Here is a 22,169-nt window from a genome sequence, read left to right on the forward strand (position 1 = left end):
ATGTAAACCAAATGCCCCTAAGTGTATTTTGGTAATTTTCATCTCATAGGACATTTTTTTTCATTCACTCATATGATTATTTAAAACACTCCCTCTTTTAAAAGTAATTCAAATATTTCATTAATAGAGGGTTTTCTAAATATTTTAACCCACAAGGATATTTTAGTCATTTTGAAACATAAAGACACTTTAATATTTTTCTTTGCTTGAGGACCCACTTGACACTTACATATTGGGATGAGAAACCCATTTATTTTAACATGAGAGTCTTATAATTTTCCATCAAGATTTTGGGCTTATAACATTATAATTTAGCGTTAATGGTAATTTAGTGATTTGTATTCGCTCTCTACTTTTTTCTTATTAAGGTAAAGTGATTATAAAATAGTATTTGTTATAAATACTCTCAACCATTTAACAATGTACGCTCAAAATCACCTTGCTGATCAGTCGTTGGTGCTGGAACCCTTGACCTCTAGGAACCCTTGACCTCTAGAATAACAACAATTTCTTTAACCACTTAGGTAAGTTGATTTGATGTGATCATTATGCACTCATATAATATGTAAAGAATCACAATTATGAAAACCATGAAACACTTCAAAATTTAAGGTTTACTAACCTTAACCTTCTAAATTCAGACTTACTATCTTTAAATCCAAGATGAACACAAATAGTCTTAATCACGACCATCCCCTAAAATAATTATCCTCACATTAAATTCATTCACCAATCGCATTTTGAAGACTTGCGAGACCAAAATAGCATTTAAATTACATAATTAGAGACAAAATTTAATATTGATCAAATTGAATTATGTATGCATGCATGCATGCGTCATCATTGCCAAACTAAAATTTATCTCTCTAAGAATATTGGGAAAAAAGAGAAACTAGATATACTTGACCTACTCCTTTGGTTAAACTTGAACCTTTTACCATACAAGAATTTAAGCTATCAAGAAATTTTCATTCATTTAATCAATTCCAATGGCATCAAGTACAACCAAATTTGAAATATAATTTGGATAACTGTATACAAATCATGGATAATTGTATACAAATCATAACAGTGAATACAATTAATAGCCTACTTTGTCAGTTCGTGAGCCAGTCCACCCTATTTGCAACCCGGGGCACATGTTTAAAACAAAAGGTTGGACTGCTTTGTAAAACAGATCTCGCTTGTTTGAGATAAAACCCTATTAGAAAGAGGTCATAGTCTTTGGATTTCAGCCTATTGACCACCGCAAACGAGTCACCCTCAAAGTTGATCAGACCCTAATCGTCCTCTTGGGCCATTTCTAATCCAGTTGTAAACGCAACAGTTTTCACCAGCTTCGTCGTGAAAGTTCCTTCCAACCGTCGTGCATGATTTCCACAACCATTCCATGGTAGTCTCGCGCTACCACTCCTATTGTTGCACCAGCGTTTGTAGGAAAAAAGGTCTCATCCACGTTAATCTTTATCCAATCGATGGTCGATTCACGTCACCGTTTGCCAATGATCACTGGTTGGGAGGGCAAAGGCAAATCAAAGTTGTTGACAACAGATCGGAAGTCAGCACTGATGAGCCATGCGAAGTCCATGATCTCCTGCACCGATTGGAGTTCCCCGGAGTGAATCAATTTATTTCTACAATTCCAGATATTCCACAAAGGCAACAAAGATTTGGTAAACATTTCATTAGAAAATGACAGGGTTTAGAATGATACTTTGAGGTCTATATGGACGTGGATATTCATAAGAAAATTATTACATGACTATCCGTTATGGATCACGTACGTTATCAATAGGAAAAGGTTCATATCCGGTTGCCACTTTTTTTTTTTCCTTTTGATGAAGGAGGGGAGAGGACTCATTTAGTGAAATAATTCAGGTAAAAAAATTAGAAAATGCAGGTGTTTTGAAAAATTATTTTAATATTTAGATTATTTGATATAATATATTTATAATTTGTTTCGTGGATATGACGAATTTCATAAAACATATTATAATTGTAACTTATCACATAAATATGACATATTTTATATAACATTTGTCCAATTAACAAGATGAGTTCTAATTTTTTTAAGTTATTTTATAAAACTCATCCTGTACATAATAAACTCTATAATGTACAATAACAAATAACTTATATCCCAAATTAATTACCATTCCCCTAAATTTTTTCTTACAATATTATCAACTTTTACTTGGGGAGGAAGTTATTTGAATTTAATATTAATTAAAAGTATAGTATTTTGTTAGTACACCAATTAGTTGTCAACTTTAAAATATTATGAAATTTTTAATTATTATTGAATTATTATTTTATATTTTAAAGTTTAAATGTAATATCAGATATAAATTATTATAACATTTGAATTTTTACCAAAAAAATAAGAATAAAACTAAGGGTAAACTATACGAGTGACCATTTAACTATAGTCCATTTTCAATTTGACCATCATTTTTGAATTTTTGTCAATGAGGTCATCCAATTATTTAAATCCATTCAATTAAGCCACTTTTCGTTAACATTTAATGGAAGTACTGACGTGGCATTTACTAAAATTGGTATAATAACACATTTGATCCTCAATATTTATACATTCTTTTAATTTGATCATAATTTTAATTGAATTTGATAAATTTAATCTCCAATTAGATGATGATATCTTAAGAATTAATATGCAATTTAGAGGTTCTGAATCAACAACTTGGAGTCTTCAAGAAGAGCCTGAACCACTAAATAAGCCCTTTACTTTGTAATACTTTACAACATTTCACTACTAGAAAAAACCTCTTTAATGACGCTCATTGCGCGTCATCTATGGGTGCGGATGACACACAAATGTACGTCGTTGAAGCCACCGACATAAATCTCAGATGACACGCAATTGTGTGTCATAAATCTATGACGGGCATTTATGACACGCATTTATGACACACATTTATGACACGCATTTATAACGCGCATTGAGTGTCATTGAAGCCCCCGTCATAAATAAAGATGACACATATTTGTGTGTCATAAATTAATGACACGCATGTATGACTTACATTACGTGTCATTGAAGCCCCCGTCATAAATGAAGATGACACATATTTGTGGGAATTTATCAGTATATGCACTCAGTTTCTTTCCCATAATTATTAGTATAAATAAAAGAAATTAAGCACATTTTAGTTAAACAGAATCAACATAACATAAGAAACATGATAATTGTGAGAATTTACAATGTAAAAGGACAAACCAACTTGTACCTGCAAATCAAAGAAAGCCATATGGCTTCAAATTAGATCGTCATTGTTCTTAGACTCTTGGAACATAGAAACATGGTCCAATATTTTACAATAAGAATATGATGGTTAAATAGAACATAACATGGTACCATTTAGCTTGAAGGATTTTGTTACTACATCAATTCTCATGTTTCTGGGAGTGAAGAAACCTAGAATCTTTCTTATCGTCCCCTCACTACATAACTCATAGACATAGTCTCCAAAGATAACATGTTCTGTACAAGCAAATTTTCTGCAACAAAGAAACAAAAGGAATAGTTAATGGAATACAGAAGCAAATACTGGGCTCGGACAAAGGCCTCTGTCTGTAAAAAATAATGCAGTTGGATGTTAACAAGATGTAAAAAAAGGTCCTAACTAGTAAAATACAAACTTTATTTTCATGGTACTTTGGGTTAACTTTGGGAACTCCAGGAACCACTTTATCAATTGTCATGCTCTCCAATCCAGCACCAATGCCTTAATTGAAGACCAAGATAAACCAGCATAAAGGTCACTCAAATATTCGAATATATCTGCCTCAGCATTCACACGCATATATATACACATATATGTATACACACCAGATGAGAGTGAATATCCTCACCAATATCATAATATCCTGCTTTTATAAAAGCAGCAACATCGGCAACCGCTTGTAGGCCAGATGAACACTGCCTGTTGACAGTTCTAATAGGCACCGTATCTGGTTGACGTAGGTAATTATATTAGCAATATGTTGTAGAAAAGGCAACTTTGAAGTCAATTCATGTCTTTCATTTATATCTCTGCTATCAACATGGTAAAAGGATTTGGTAATGACTGCAAATCTAGCACGCCAATACCAATAAAAAGATGAAATGGGAATTCAATAATTTTCAATGCAACAAACAGTTGAAAGCTCTAAAATTTCAACAAATTAAAAGGGGTTCAAGGGAAAGGAATTTGAAAGAATAGACGTATCAGGGAAACCAGCATAGTATGCTGCCATCATACACTCGATTCCTCTTTGCAAGCCAGGTGCCAAAACTGTACCGACAACTATATCAGAAACTTCACTTGGGTTCAGCTTAGTTCTATGTATCAAAGCCTACATTGAGAATTAACATAAGATAGGAGGGGAAGAAATTTGATGTCAAAGAAATTCAATACAAAAAATCAAAAGCAACATCTAACCTTCAAAACAGAGGCAATTAAATCATCTGCAAGTGTATCCTTGAAGCCTCCACGTTTTGCCTTGCATATTGCAGTGTGGCATGCCCTGTACAACAACGATTTTACTGCTCTTTGATGCAACATTAACAGAAGAAAATTGTTCCTTTTTTGGGTATAAAAACAGGGTATCCCCCAAGCCATATTGGAATTGAGACTATTCCTTCACATAGAGCGTTTTAAGTAAAAACCCACCAACATGTACACTACATGGACTTAGAACTTGTGCTCTCACCCTTACAAGGAATGAGACCACTATCACCTCATCCAACTACTTGTTGATACCATCTATACTTTACCTCTTTTCTAGACGGGTCAATTATGAACCAAATCTAGAACTCAAGTACTCAACCCATCCCTAAACAACTCAACCAAAACAATTAAACTCAAAATGACCCCCCACATGACATGTACCTAAGGTGATCCAAACTTGAAAAGATTCGAATCCGTATTGACTCAGCTCAAAAAATTCAGTCTCAAACCCATACAAGTTGAATCTAAAATGACCCAAGCTCGAAATTGAAACAAGCCTAAAATGACCTGAACAAATTAACCCGGGAATTCTTAACTAAAACTGACCCGATCTAAAATGATTGGACTCAACCAACCCGAGCTAGCTAATTGAAAGATCCACTCTATACACTTGATGCATTTTTTTATACAAAAGATTTCAAAAAATTAGACCAAGGGAAAACAAAAAAATTGTAAAACAACTTACGCCACAATCACAACATCATCTACGAAAGCAGCCGTCCGGTGATAAGCAACAGCAACCCCAGCCGCACAATTTGATGCTGATAAAATTAAAGGCAAAGCCATTATTTCAAAAAGAGAAGAGAAATAATTAAAAAATAACAAAATCTAAATACCAAGAATGAAGCTTACCGAGAGAGTAGCAGCAGATTGATGAGAAGAAGAGGGTCGTAATGATGAAGCAAAACTTTCTGCCTGTAGAGTGCTTTCTCCCTATCGATTAAACAAGCAACAAATCTCGATTCAATTTCAATCATCAAACCCATTAAATCAAATAATATAGAAATCAACAAAACCCCAAATGTTAAATAAAGAACGATGAATACCTGTGAAAACCCTTGAATTTTGACTCCCTCGTATGCGTTGTGGTGAATGGCCAAAACAATGGAAGGTTGCAAAGAGAAAAAGAAAAACTGAAGGAAGCATGCGCGTGAACTTTGTTATCGAGGGGAGAAGAAGAGGGAAATGATGAAAATAATGGAAAAAATTAAAATACGACTTTTACAGATGACACACAATTAAAACTGTACTTCGTGTTTTTACAAATTTTTTGGATTATAACTATTAAATATGACACACATTATTGTAAGTCATAAATTGTTCAGATTTTAAAAAACATGACATTTTTTGCAATCATAAATTAACGTATATCATCGTTCGTGTGTCATTAAAATATATTTTCTTGTAGTATTTTATATATTTGGTTTCCAGCTCAGTATCAGCATTTGCACCAGAGCTTCCTGAACTTCTATTGGCATCGCCGTTGAAAGGACCAACAAACTGGCAAAATGTTCTAACAATTAACAAAGCATTAACATCAACAATAAAATTGTACAACTCTCCATTATGTAACAATACCAATACCAGAAACTTGTTTACATGAAAACTAGAAAGAAATTAAGTGCAGATGCAATTCATCCCTTTGAACTCTCTTTTGTAAAAGAGTAACTGCAGAAATTCGAAGGTTATATACACTCTACATGATCAAAGGCACCCAAGTTTCACTTGAACATATATTCATTATTTAAGCAACCAACAACCATCGATTGTAGCACTCGGAACTTTAAGTGCTTCCTGTTTGATTCTTTCTACCATTGAATGCCCAAGCTTTGTCTTTCCTGTTTTCGAATCCCATTCAAAAATTTCCGGACTTGATTAAATGAAATCAACAATTAGCAATGCCTTGAATAGGAAGGATATATCATAACCGGGATGAAAAGACAAGATCTTTGAGAAGATAGACATGGCTTCTTTCATGGCGCTCATCTCCCTCTCTTATAACAGGAGAAGCGAAAATATCAAAACCCAATTTCCAAAGCTTGGGGAGGGGAGGGGAGGGGAGGGGAGAGAAAATGAAAAAATATAAAAAATAATTAAAATTGATAAAATATATATAGCATTGACATGTGTCACCATCTAATCATATATTAATTTTATTAAATTATTAAAATTATGACCAATTTAAAAATGTATAAATATTAAAGATCAACTGTTTAATTATACCAATTTTATTAACTGTCATATCAACACTCCCGTTAAATGTTACGGCAAGTGGCCTAATTGAATGTATTTAAATAGTTGGTTGACCTAATTGAAAAAAATCAAAAATGGTAGTCAAAATGAAAATGTGCTATAGTTAGGTGGTAACTGGTATAGCTTACCCTAAAATTAAGGGTAAACTACGCCACATATCACCGAACTTTAGTGTTGTATTGTTTATATTATTGAACTTTCAATTTTATCAATTATAGCACTGAACTTTGATTTTCGTTTCAGTTATACTATTGTGTTGTTAAATCGTTAGCACCAAGATCAAAACAACATCATTTTGAAGAGGTGTCTATATTGGCAATTGTCATCCATGTCGACACCCATTAGCGATGTCATCGTCCCGTTAACGATATAACGGTTAAATTGTATAATTAAAACGAAAATCAAAGTTCAATACTATAATAGACAAAATTAAAAATTTAATGATATATATGAAACAACGGTTAAATTTTGATGGTATTTGATGTAGTTTACCTTAAAATTAAATAAAGGAAAATTCCTCTTACAGGCAGTAGCAAAGCTGAGTGAAATTTCAGTTTCAATACATAAATATATATCTAAAACGGACCTTCTGGTAACTTAGCCTAGTAGAAATTTTCTCGAAACCATCTGAAAGACTGAAACTAGACTTCCGACGATCCACACGTATAATGATTGTAGAAAAAAAATACGAGACGGTTTCTTTGTCTGGCCAAACAACATTAGCATTTTCTGTTATTTTCCTTTTCGACAAACAATGGACGCCTTCTCTGATTCTCAATCGAGAAGCTACGGTACTCTGAAGAGTTTCCACCAGATTTCTCCCATCGTTCAGACTCATCTTAAAAGGGTATCTTCCCGTCCTTTCCCTTCGATTTTATGTTCTTAAGTCTTAACTTCCTATGATTCTAATGTTTTATTATGATTTTATCTTTTTCGAATCTTCCGATAAATTTGTCTATTTTCTTTTTTCATTTTATTTTATTTTCTTTTCCGGTCGTCTTATGTGTAGCACAATTACAAACATAACAAATGTTATTATAGTCGTCGTGGGAATTGTGGTTGTGTTTTTTTTTGAAGAAATTAGAATATTGCAACAATAGCATAAATAACAGCCTGCTATATCAGCAATTGACATCTTCCCTTTAAATTGCAATCGTGATCCATCGTTATTGATGTGGTTTCAAAAGTCACTACTATAGTGGTGGCTATTCTGCTTGTAACATCATAATTCAATTCAACCCGAAGGTCATTGAATTTAGATGTCATACGGAACCATGTGAGTGACTAACCTCTTTTTAAAACGTTTCATGAAGGTACCATCCATAAAATTTAATTATCAAACAAATATGAAATATAAGTGTTTAATACGGGGGAGCTCCCGACATAAGTCCCAAAATATATCATTAATTTAAAATACAGAGTTTACAACTCAAGATACAAATAAGGGTCTATGACAGTACATACCCTCTAAAACTCTCGAAAAATACTATGAAGAGGTCGAGTGACTCGAGTCTGGAATCCAAGTCTAACGAAGAGCTCCTCAGCTGGCACCTATTGGCATGCGTAAGGAAACACATTCCATACACTGAGCTCACAAGTCAGTGCCACAAAAAAATAACCAAGCTATACAACATGCATCCAATATATATAAGCATGATACAATATAGTCATGAGCAATGCAAAACTCAAGGAAACAGTAGTATCATAGTGTAGTTCGGGTCAAATAACATCACGAAACTCACACCAATCTTTACTTACAACACTTAAGGAAGACCTGGGTCACACATCAGTGTCTCCATAACACTAGGGTCAAGTCTGGGTCACGAAGCATCGACACTTGCCCGGCTAGCCTACTCTTCAAGAGTACTCGGATGTGCTCGGGTCACGTAGCATCGACACGACATCCAACTAGCATTTTAAGTGCCCAAGCACTAGATTGGATATATCCAGATATTTTACATACACGTAACACTCACGTTGTTAAGTGACTCAAGTGTTCTCGTCATTTCCTCGAATATCAAACAAGGCTAGTTTTATGTCACTTTATTTCATAGCGTTATTAGTCGAGCTTTATCATTATCATTAGTTTTGGATTTAAGGTTTAAGTAATTAGGTAAATCGATCAATTGACCAAACTAAACTCATTCAAACATGCTGAGGCCAAGACAACATTTCATAACACTTTAGGCTTCTATTGAATGAAATTCTACCTTTTTCCATCGGCAAAACAACGAAGGGATCGAAACTTTATTTAGAGGGATCGATTTTTTCGCCGAGGGATCAATCCTTTTGAAAAGGGATTGATCCTATGCACAACATAAAGTTTGGGATCGATCCTTTTGGTCGAGGGATCAATCCTTTTTCCTTAGGGATCGATTCTTTTGAAAAGGGATAAATCTTTTGCTGGACAGGAACTTTGGGATCGATCCCTTTGGTCGAGGGATCGATCATTTTTCTGGGAATGACTTACTTAAGCTACGGAAAAAGCCAAAAATCAACCCAACAATTCCCATAAGACAAGAAAACATGCTTAACGTCTTATTTAGTGTCTTAGAGGTCTAAAGGTACTAATTTTCGTGCTTGCAACACACAAATACGAATCTTGCCATGGAAATTACTCTAGCATGCTTCATGAACTAAACAAACCATAATGCACATACAATGAACTACATGTGGTATGGACAAGTCAGAATCGTGTTACCTCACTCCTAAGAGTTGTAAAAACAACCTCAAAATCACCTAAGCACTTCATTCTCCTTGTCTTTGCCCTTAGAGCTTTCACATTCTTCTCTCACTAGAACACATCAAAGAAATGCGTTATAAACTCATTTAAGGATCTAAGAAGGTTAAAAATAGGGTCTTTAAGCTTCCAAAATGGATTTGGAGTCTTAAGGGGTTCTAGAACTCAAAATCCCACTCAACTCTCACTCAAGCTTCCATGGACGAACTATCAAGTTAAAAGCTCAAAATGAAGCTCTTGGAGAGGTGATTTCAGATCTTACCTTCACAATTTCAGAGTGAAGATGTTGAGCAACAAGTTCCCACCTTTAACTTGGGCTCAAGGAGAAGAATGAGAGTTTGAAAGGGAGGAAGAAGACAAGTTGGAAGATGATTACAAAGGGAAATGAAAAAGAGGAATGAGAGAGTATGGCCGATTACATCACCAACCTTAAATGATATTCAACCTTTGAAATAGTTTTGGGGTTAATTACACTCCTAGTCCCTCTCCTATGCTACTTAACTAAAAAACACCTTTTTAAGCCTTGTTGGGCTCAAGCCCAAACAAAAACTTAAACATCTACTAGCCTAACACTCTTGAATGGTTCTTTAGCCCATTCACACTCATTCGGTTTTACCCAAAACTACTAACCTAAAAATCGGGGTGTTACAACTCTCCACTTCTTAAAAAGAATTTCGTCCTCGAAATTTACATGAGAAGAATAGATGTGGAAACTAGAGTTGCATGTCCTCTTCGGTCTCCTATGTAGCTTCTTCGACTCCATGGTTCCTCCATAGAACCTTCATCAAGGGAATCTACTTGTTCATCAAGTCTTCAACCTCTCGATCTAAGATCCGTATTGATTCTTCCTCATAAGTCATTTTTAGACTTACCTCGATCTGTTCCAAAGGAATAACGTGGGATGGGTACGAACAATATCTCCTAAGCATCGACATATGAAAAACGTTGTGGAAGCGCTCCATCTCCGGCGGCAAAGCCAAACGATAGACTATAGGTCCAACCATATCGAGAGTCTTATACGATCCAATAAAACGTCGAGCTAGTTTCCCTTTCCGGTCAAACCGTAGTACTCTTTTCCACGGTGATACTTTAAGAAAAACCTTATCACTGACCTCGAACACAATATCCTTTCGCTTCAAGTCTGCATACGATCTTTGTCGGTCGAAGTCCTCCTTCAATCGTCATTGAATCAGTCGAACCTTCTCTTCTACCTCACAGATCAGATCAGGCCCAACTAGCTTCCTATCATCGAGTTCTGTCAAACTCAAGGGTGTCCATCTTGTTCGACCTAAATGTCGACATCACAGAGGAACCCTCATCTCCACCAGAAGAACCTCTTCGTGAGTCATGTGCGGATGATGCTGAGATTTGTTGAGCCAGAATCACCACATTTCAACATGAACTCCGATGATGATGATATAGATGAAGTTCTCACAACGGTACACACCAAACCTCCCACATACATGTATGAAACTGACTATGGTTCAATGTATGGGTCATAATTTATGGATATACCTAATATTGGTGACTACAGATTTAACTTATTAGTCAATGATGGTGAGTTATATATCGAAATGGAGTTTCCATTGAAAGAAGAAGTGATGACTGCAATTAAGAATTACAACATTCGTAATTTTGTTCACTCCAGAGTTGATCGATCTACCACCGAAAAGTATGTTTGCTATGTCTCCAACGTGATAAGGGATGCAACTTGATGGTTCGTGTATTGAAGACTGTCATATGAGGCGGAGATGGAGCACTTGTGGTGTTGATTTTAGCTATATAGTCTCAATATAGGTACACTGTCTCCTACAAGAAAGTATGGAAGACAAAGGAGAATGTCATTAAGAAACTTCACGGTGAGTGGGATTCATCTTACAACAAACAACCAAGTTGATTTAGGATAGTGCACGGACTGAATACTGGACAATAGTCGACTTCGAAACTTGCCATGCATACCACAATTATCGAGTATTTTGCGATCGATGTAAATTCTATCGGCTTTTTTGGACTTACCCACAATACATTAATACTATAAAATACTGTAAGCATGTGGTCCAAATTAATGAGACATTCTTGTATGGAAAATACAAGTAAGATCTACTATTGACAATTGTCAAGTTGGTAATCGCAACATTCTTCTAGTTGTTTTTTCACTTGTTGAAGGAGAAGATACAGATTCTTGGATTTTTCTCTAAAAAACTTACACTTACATGTTGTCACGAGGAAAAAATTTGTGTCATTTCAGATCGCGGTGGAAACAATCAACCTATGTCCAACATCAGTACTGTATCTGACATATTGTCGAGAATTATCATGAAAAGTTCAAGAAGAATGATAGATGCTAATAACTGTAAAACATAAAAAAATTTAGCACAATAAAATATAATAAAATAATACACTATTTAATGATTATAATATATAAAAATGATTTTACCCTCTAAAAACAATAACATAACTCACTTGAAGGTTGTTAGAAGAATGATAAAAGTAAAAGGAGAATATTTTTTTGATGGTTTGAGAATTATTGAGGTGATTTTTATAGGGGAGGAGTAGTATAATTAAGGAGAAGACGAACGGTTAGGGATAATTATGGAAGGCGGGGATGGTGATTTGCACTTCCATTGAATGTTAGTTTTCCAGAAGTACGTATGGTGATCTGCGCTTTGCTCGTATGGCGTCAGCGCAGAAGAAAACTCAAGAAATACACGTTTGGTGATTTGCGTCTTTCTTCCATATTAACAAATGAGTGTTAGATAATATTTGATCAATGGGTACGTAACAAGTAATAGTTGATTATTTGAGTTTTTTTTTTTTTTTTTTTTTGATAAAAACGCCTTCAATGCCCTGCTACCTGTCTAACTAGTGGTCCCGAGCAGCCTCATCAGAGCGCCACACCAGCAATCAGTGGTCCCTCTTTCCTTAAAGGAGCTTGAGCACTGCCACGTTATCCTTTGAAGGATCCATCAGCAACATAGAGACAAAAGAAATCAAATGGAACAGGGATAGTTAATATAAAAACCCCAAAAGAAACCATTGAAAAGGAACAGGGGGCTTTTCCATGTTGAAAGGAAAGAAAACAGTACCAAACAATGAACATTTTGCCTTTGTTTTCTATCTTTTCCATTTTTTTTCGAATTACAGACAAGAAGCAATACGAAAATCGATTCTCATTTTCTGAGAAACAAAAGCAATACCAAACAGTCAGCTTTTTCAAAGGTATTTGGGTACCCTTTTTAGCAACAATATCGATAAAAAAATTATAGTAGGAAGAGAGGAGGTAGTTCGTTACCTGGTTTGATTCGACTCGTTGCCGGAGTCGAGAATATCATGGTCGTTGAATTGAACGGTCGGTGGTCTTACGGTCGTCGGGGGTTGATAAATAGAGGGGTCAGGGATAGTTTGCTCCAAATAGGGGTTGTTTGTTTTCGAATCTTAAATTAGCGGAAGAAATCAGAGACTTTAGTTTGTTTTTGGAAGGGTCTGGCTTTTCCGACCATCGTCGTGGTGGCAGGAGATGAATGTCTTCGAATTACGGCCAATAAGAGTGACCTAGGGTTTGTGAGACCGTCGTTTGAGTTGGGAGACTGAGAAGCAAGAGACTAAGCTTTTAGTTTGATCTAGGTGTTGGCTCTCGTCTGCACCTGGCGTTGGTCAGCGGCGTTATCTTGAAAATATTGGTGGTTCACGGCCATAAGAATAAAAGTGAGATTTGGGAGAGATTTTACAATGTGAGGACTGAGGACAGTGCTTTAGGTTAGAATAATTAGCTTGAATTAACAAAGTTTGGCTTATAGCTAATGTTTGGGTTATTCACCTTTAAATCCCAAACTTCTAGTATTTGATGTTTTAGTCACAGTAGTATTTGATGTTTTAGTGACATGTTTTCTCATTTTATTTATTTTCGATTATGATGTTCTGATTTTCATACTTTTCATTTTAATCACTTACTGTTCATTTAATTCACTTGTATTTTTATTCGATTCGATCTTGTGGTGACCCAATCCTGGATACGACCCACATTATTATGATTCATACCCTTTTATTATTTTATCTATTAACTTTTCTAACTTTTAACTACTTTTTTAACTTCTAACTACTAACCACTAACTTTTATTTTTATGCATTCAAATTAATCGTTCGACCTCACGGTGACCCATCCCGGGATACGATCCGCATTATTACGTTCCAGGTTAAAATGTTGATTCTATTAATCGCTAACTACTGAATTTTATTTTACTTTATATGTTACTAATCTGACTTCTATTTTTTCGTATTCAAACCATTGTACGACCTTGCAGTGACTCGTCCTGGGGTATGACCCGCCTTATTACGATTCGGGTTAAAAATTAAAATATTAGTTTCTTAACCTTATTTCCCTTGTTATTTACATTCATGTATTTTAATTTTCAGTTTTTTTATTATTCTGCCATTTTATTTTCAGTATTTATATTTCAATCCTTTTAAATTCCAACATTTACTTTTCTATTTGTTTTTAAATTGACCTTCATAGTCTGTTTTATTTCATTTTAGTCTTTCGTGCTATTTATGAGTTTTATCTCATTTCCATTACATGTGATTTACTTTATTTGCATGATTAGTTTCTATACTTTTTTCTATTTTATTTTAGTCACCTTTGGATGTGGATTTAGTTTCTGTTATTTATTAATTTTTATTTTTAGTCTCCCATATTATTAATGGTTTTAATGCATGAAAACCCCCATAATTTCCCATCAATGTAGATTCGACCTTTAATTTAGATTTTTAAACTTTTATGAATTTGGCCCATGTTTTCTCATTTTATTATTTTGGCCCTCGTACTATTATGTGTATAATATAAGACCGCTTATTGTTGTTTAAAATGGTAGAATACCATCTATCATCGCTAAGCTTATTTTTCACTCATACGAATTTTCAAGAACGCCTTTTGTAGACCGCGCATGAAAATTGCAACTTGTTAAAAGTAGCACAATTTAATTCGATATTCGAACGAAAAGCAAAATTGAAAATAATCAAGTATGCTTTTGATAAAAAATGAAATAATAAAATGAAATCGTCATTGTTTTAAAATAATGACAATATGTTTTTTAGTATGTTGTTGAGTTTATTTATTTTATATTCGATTCATGTTTAATATGAGGTTTTAACAAATAACTCGAAATGAATTGACCAATTTTTAGTAAAAGGATTATATTTAAATTTCGATTCAAATCTATAAATTCCACTATTACGACAAAGTATAAGCGATCATGTACAATTTTGGGCGTTGTGAGGATGTTAATCTTTCCCCACGCGTAACCGACTCCCGAGCCCTTAAAAAACAAATCTTTGGTTAACGCATACTAACTTTCGTCTTTAAAATGATTTTTCTTAAAAAATTTAAAAGACATTTTAGATATTCGACCTACCAAACCCAAAGGTCGATTGAGACTTTAGATTAAATCGGTTTCAAAACCCATCATCTTTTCATAAAATTCAATACTAAATTTTAACCTTGTTTAAAAAATGGTGTCGACACATATCAAATTAAATATTTAAAATTTTTTGACATTTTATTCGAAATGAAACACAAACAACTTATTCACTGGATAAATGGATTCCATGCAACTCTATTTTATTTATAAATTCACATAGGTCTAAATACCAAGTAATTGGTGAAGCTAAAACTTTATACCCAACCCTTATCTTGTATACTTCGGAGTGACGCAAGCTCTAACACTCTCAATCTTATCTCGTATCTTGATATCACTTACACTTGTGTCAAAAATATAGAATATTATTTTCTAGTCATGTCTTTCATATCTAAGGGCTTCAAAATGAATAAATTATCCGTTAATCCAAGTTTTTCATAAGTAAGTTGTTGTTTGATACATAGCATATATAATATAACTTTAAAAGCATATTTTTGAAACATAATTATATTGGTTGCCATGTTCAACCTCAATTTGATAGTAAGATACACCTCACTTGTCTCAAAATCACTAAGTATTTCATACTTTTTAGAATAGTTTACTAAAACTTATACATCAAACCTAAAACTTCAGCATGTAAGATATATCATATCATGCTTGTAATCATACATATACATTCAACACTTAATGATACACATCTTAGGAAGAATGCACAACCACTCACTAATTCACTTCTTGGTCCAAGATGCTTGGAAATCAAACCCCAAACAATGCTATGTTATTCTCCAATGAAACTCCAACTCAAGAAATTAATCAAACACCTTAAAAATAACATTCCCTAATTGAAATGTGTTCAAGAATACAATAATATCCTTTGCTTCAAAACAGAGCACATATTCACTTCAAAAGATCGATATCCTATTAGTTTTGCAAGAATACAATCAAGGTCTATCTAAACACAAATATATTAATTAGACTTGATTTGAATCACCCAATATTGATGCTTAGACTCAATTTATACTACTGACTCAATGTAAAACAAAGAAATTTCGTTTTCTTAAAGATGACTTTAAACAAGTTCATTGACTTCAAATTTTTAATTTTTGAATAAAATGTGTTTATACATTGATATAAGCTCATTAGAAATCATTAATAAACTTCAAAATCGGTCAAGAATCATTAGAAAACATGAGATTAATAAGAACTCAAAAAATTAAAGTTTGATTTCACATTTTCTTTCCAAGAACAATACATGATCATCTACTCATGCAAGATGAATCAAATCACTCTAAAAAGCATGATCATAAGAAAATAAAGATTTAAATAAGATCTCTTACCTTGATTGAGATGAAAACAAAGCTTGGAAGAACAATCTTGAAAATCCATGGAGATGAAAACTTGAAATTTTTTATCAAAGATAGAAAGGAGTTAAGAGAAGAATGAAGGTGGTTTTGCGTGAATGATGAGAGAAGATGAGAGAATTTTAATGAAATGAATAAGTGTTTGGCTAGGTGGTTGAAACAAATGAAAATTAGTTATAAAATTATTAAAATGAAAATTAAAAATCAAGAAAGAAGAGCACATGGTTTTATATTTTTTTATCTCTTCGAATAAAATTTACTCTTTTTAAATAAATTTGCATTTATAAAAGATTTTAAATTCACAAAATCCACTATTAAGATGACTTTTAATAAACTAGAAATCAAGTATGGGCGTTGTGGGAGTGCTAACTCTTACTCACATATAATTGACTCTCAAACTTATTTTTGTTTTCTTTCTATGGATTCTAAGAGTAGACTTAAAAAATTATTTTTAAAATGAATTTTCAAAATCTTTCTTTTAAGGGATGATTTTATAGGTGTTCGATCATATCTAGCTCAAATGATCAACTATGACTCTATTTTATTTCAAAATTAGATTTCAAAATAAATGAAATAAATGTATTTTCATATATAAAATCGTCGAGCTTAACAACAATTCAATGTAATTCACGACACCAATGAGATTAATTGGACCAAGATATTTTCCTTCTCTACATATGCTAATCTATAAGTTTCATAGATATAAATAGAATGAATTACATCATATACCACTAAACTATAGATGTTGTATCATTTATACCACTGAATTTTCATTTTGCCAATTATAGCGTTGAAATTTGATTTTTGTTTCATTATACTATTGACGTGGATGACTGTTGTGAGAAGTCACAACAACATGTGTGAAGTCACAACAATATGTGAGAAGTCAGCTAAGCAAGCATCTCATTTTAGATCATCCAATATCGTATACCATACACCAACACAGAGATCCTATTTTTCCAGACAACAGGATATGTCATGACAATACCTTTTTGCGACAGCACTAATATCCAACCTCTAGATCAAGTACTACTCCTTTTAGTCGATTGAAATCCTAGCCTTATTACTAAGGTTGGATTAGGCCTAGTTACTACCTAGAACCCCTTGCTTATGTTCCCCTAGTTTCTCTCGAACACTAAGGACATGCTTCTTAGTCAGTCTCTTAAACACTAAGCAATCTCCTAAGGAATGACTACTCTCATAGCTCCTACAACCTTAAGGCATTAAGCATCATAAACAAAACAAATGACAGCATACAAAAACAACCATTCATTAAAGTAAAACTTAAATATCCAAAATGAACTCCCACCAAATAAGACTAGTTCATGGGGGAGTTCGAATGTTTTAAGCACAAAGAAAGAAGTTAATTCGTTTTATACAACCCAGATGATATAAATGAAAGCAAACTTCAAAGGGAAAGAGGAAAATCATTCGACGTACACTGTCAGAGCTCCCCTCGGCCACCACGGACTGCCTCAGCTCGCTAGCTCTTCTCGGACACCTAGCTCGCCACTCTCTCTAGCTTGTTAATGGAGGAATGCCCGACAAATAAGATTGATGGAAAAAGGAAAAACAATTTTTCTCTCTGAATTTTTAGGTCTAGGCGGCGTGTTTAAAGTATCTTTCTCATGGTGGCTTAATCTCATATTTATAGGGGAGAATAAACCTAGGAATTTGTGCTAAAATTCCTAGGATACCCCAAACATGCTTCATTCACGTAAGGGGGTGAACAACTGTGGCAATGGTCCCCTCTAAGTTGTTGGGCGAGTACCAAACAGGATCAGCTGTAGCTGGGCATGGTTCCCTATAGGCAGTTTGGCATGGTCCCCTCCAGGCAGCTGGGCGTGGTCCTGACAGGATCAGATGACCCAGGTGGCAGATGTCTCCTCTCGAGTGACTAGTGATAGAGAGCACATAAAGACAAGGATAACTGGCTTTTAAAAATATAATCATTTGTCTTGTTCTCTTCTGAAATGTCACCCGGTTCGACATTTGCATTATGCTCAACAATCTCATCATGTCATAACAATTCTTTTTTGCTTATCCTTGCTCTCAATTCCTACACATCATAAAACAAAACATCTTCCTCATAACACAATGCCATTTACGAAATAAAATTTCGCGACAAATATATTTCCATCACATGCACTAAATGCTCCTAAATACATCTATATTATCCTATATGAGCTCTTAGATAGTCAATAACTTAAGTGAAAAGGCCCTAAATATATCCTTTTTACAGAGTTATCACACCCCCAAACTTAAGTTATTGCTTTTCCTCAAGCAATGGATAATATTAAGAAAAATAAAAATATCATGACAAGTTCAGAAGCATAATAGTTATATGGGATAAAATTTCAGCCCTCAGAACATTTGGCTCCAGCACGCTAGACTGATTTGAGAAATCAAGTACTGTCCCCTAGGGCAAGATCCTTTGTGTAGGTGTGTGTGCGTGTGATTGTATCAAGTCCATGCTTAACAAACCTAGGAAATTTCTAAGCAAGCTCTCTTGTTTTGCCATGACATTTACAATTTTACTCCTACATTGTTTTCTTTTCTTTCTTTAACACTGCTACGAGGGGAGTCAGTCCATCACACATACCATCCCATACTCTAGGTGAAAGGAAGCATATCTTCCACCCCTAGCTAGTCAGGTAGAGTAATCTGTGACTACTTTCATTCACTCATATGTTGTGGTTTTCATTTATTTAAATGTAGTTTCCAGGAAATGTCATGACATAGCGGAGTGTCCTCTACATATCTGCCGAAGCATTTATTCGTAATATTATTTTTTTTCATTTCATGCGGGGTTTTCATCATTCATTATCAAAGTTTTATGCCAAGGCGTGCAAGAGTTCTCATATAAAAAAATTCTAGGTTCATTAAGCATGGAAAACATACAATCGTGTATCAAAAGGTTCCAAAGAAGCAAGTCCTAGCATTGGTCCTATCATCATCAATAGTCATGTACATTCAATTCTAGCCATAAAGAGTTCATCATCATCAGACATCTTTAATTTATACCAGAAAATTAATTCGAACACTTACTAATGTCATGGAATATTCATTATACTAATACTATCATGCAATGATTTGAGATACCTACCTCCGCCAAACTTGAGAGAAGCATTGTCCTCAATGCTAAATAAAAATGAAGTAAAGAAAATAAACTACATGCTATGCAATGCAATGTTATTCAAGGTACCTTGACTTTATGCTGGTGGTGGTACGACGGTCATGTGACGTAGGCACTTGTGTAATTGTGTGGGGCTGAAATGTTCAGAATCTGATGCTGGTGCAACGTGGGGGGTCTTAAGGCCTTCTGGGACTAGGGATAGTTATGGCTCCTCACTACTAGATACCTTCTTCAACCGGCATCTACTCCTTCACAGAGGAATTTGTTGCGGTATTTCTAATTGGTCATCCTCAAGTGGCTCTATGGGTTGCGGGGGTGCTGGTACGGTTAAAAGCTATAACTTATCTTCTCGACATTCAATTGTTGGCATATAGTGGAATGGATAAGGATCAGTTGTTCCTCTTTATCAGCGGGCTGGTGAACATCTTCTGATGCTTCAGCATTTTCAGATGGTTACAAGAGCGTAGTAGGGAAGACTAGAATATCAAAGTTAATGTGGGAGAATCTCCATGAAAGCATTCGTGATAAACTCATCTCGGCACTTTACATAAGCAAAGAAGGTCATCATGGTTCTGGTCAGCTACTCAACATGCTCTTGGGTTCGCTTAGTGACATCCTCTAGGGCATCTAGTTTGGCCCTGACATTGGGGTTGTATCAATGTGGGATGTGGTCTCATCTTTTTCTTTTCCCTTATTTTCCTTGAATCCAAGCAACATAAGAAGCTTGGACTTTGTAATACTAGACAACCCAAGCAAGATCTCATCAAACTGCTTCTCGGGCACCTTCTTCTTATGGAAGAGAGTTGTAATGAGGTTTAGAAATACCAAGGCACTATCAAGTCAATTCAAACAAGTATGTACCTATTCCACAATTATCTTGCCTATGTCAGTTGAACGCCCTACTAAAATAGAGTGCAACAGAAGTATCCTATGTAGTGATATTGTGGTGTTGTGGGCGATAGGGAGAAGCTTGTGTTTCTTGAAGTGATTCTACAACATAGCCCTCAGTTGTAGCCTCTCATGGTCCACCATTCGTCGGCTTACTTGTTGGCCATTCCACTATATATTTGAAAAACAAAAGTCTTCCAATATGCCATGGTAAGTCTCATTGTCTGCCTCTTTTGAGAAAGTGGTGTGGTTATCAACAACATCTTGCATGTTAAAATAACGATTAATAGCTGAAGAAGTAAAGGGAATAAAATACCACAAATCACCACGACATGCTGATATGGATCAGTTAGGTTGGCGTAAAACTCCTTCACCAGCGATGTGTTCACATTTTTCGGATGCTTGGCAAATGTTTTCCATTGGTGCTAGTAAACGATGTATGCCAAGGTCAACATCTTCCTTGTCGAAGAAAACAAAGCATAACTCAAAGAAAACACGACGATTTTTGAGCTTTTGAAACCTTTCTTACGCCGCTTCATCAACAAAACATTATGGAGATGATGGAGCCATGCTATAGGGACGTGAGTGCACCATGGTTAGTTGTCAAAACAAAGCAAATATGAAAAAGCTTGAATATTTTTGATATGGCTTTGGTGATAAGGAGGGAATAAGAAGAAAATATGAAAGCTAAGTAAGAAAATACAAATGATAAGAACAAAATAAAAAGGTAAAAAGGTGAGGGTTATTTAACGTGTGGATGGGATGTTAGTGGGGGAAAAGGAAAAAAAGAATTAAAACAAACCCTAAAGAAAAACCAAAAAATTCAAAAAGTGAAAAGGTTTCTCTCATCTTTTTGTCTTGTTTCCTCCCATTCCTCATTCTTCAATCGTATATCATCACGTGCCTGCTACCTGAACCTTAAATTTACAAAGAAAAATAAAATAATAAACTAAAAGGAAATTGAATAAAATAATAACAAAATAAACTTTTATTTATGCATAGGAGTAATGTCACGGCATCTTCAAGATGCTTAGCAGATTTCGACATCGTGCAAGAAGAGTTCTGATTTGTCACGCATGGGCAGAGCTCCCTGATAAGCCTTTAGACTCTAGCCATTAACTTTGAAAATGGATCTGTCATCCATATTCTTGATATCAACAACACCATGAGGGTAAACATGGTGTGCTACAAATGGTCCGGACCATTGTGACTTCAGTTTTCCAGGGAAGAGCTTCAGCCTCGAGTTAAACAAGGGTACCTACTGGCCAATATGAAAATGCCGTGGAAAAAGCATTCGATCATGCCACTTCTTGATTTTTACTTTATATAGCTTGGAATTTTTATATGCTTGTGCTCGAAAATCTTTTATTTCATTCAAATTGAGTAACATTTGCTCCCCAACTAATTGTGCATTGAAGTTCAGCTTCTTGATCGCCCAATATGCCTTATACTCTAACTCCACAGGTAGGTGGCATGCTTTCCCATATACCATCTTGAAAGGTGACATTCTCATATACCATCTTGAAAGGTGACATTCCCAAAGGTGTTTTGAATGTCATCCAATAAACCCAGCGCTTCGTTCAGCTTTGGGGAGTAATCCCTTCTTTTAGGATTCACCACATTCTATAGGATTTGCTTGATTTCCCGGTTGGACACTTCAGCTTGCCCATTGGTTGTGGGTGATATGCCGTGACAATTTTATGTCGTAATCCATATTTTTGTAATGCCTTGACAATTAGCTTGTTATCGTCACTAATGATGGCTCTTGGTGCTCTAAATCTGGTAAAGATGTTCTTGTGAAGGAACTTGAGCACGATTTTAGAGTCATTACTCGGTGTGGAAATAGCTTCAACCCACTTAGATACATAG

At 34.7% G+C, this 22,169-nt stretch overlaps 1 protein-coding gene across 1 annotated transcript; it reads right to left on the reverse strand.

Annotated features, from left to right (window-relative positions):
- Positions 1-1,489: 1,489 nt before the first annotated feature.
- LOC120172295 lies at positions 1,490-10,689 on the reverse strand. Its single transcript, XM_039179784.1, has 9 exons — positions 10,617-10,689; positions 10,377-10,492; positions 5,348-5,444; positions 5,197-5,272; positions 4,443-4,527; positions 4,230-4,356; positions 3,874-3,972; positions 3,509-3,746; positions 1,490-1,634 (listed from the first exon to the last, which is right to left on the reverse strand). The coding sequence occupies exons 1-9, from the start codon at positions 10,687-10,689 to the stop codon at positions 1,490-1,492; spliced, it is 1,056 nt and encodes a 351-aa protein (XP_039035715.1).
- Positions 10,690-22,169: the final 11,480 nt, after the last annotated feature.

The sequence above is a fragment of the Hibiscus syriacus genome, unplaced genomic scaffold, assembly GCF_006381635.1.
Source record: "Hibiscus syriacus cultivar Baekdansim isolate YM2019G1 unplaced genomic scaffold, ASM638163v2 tig00111848_pilon, whole genome shotgun sequence".
NCBI classification, from domain to species: Eukaryota; Viridiplantae; Streptophyta; class Magnoliopsida; order Malvales; family Malvaceae; genus Hibiscus; species Hibiscus syriacus.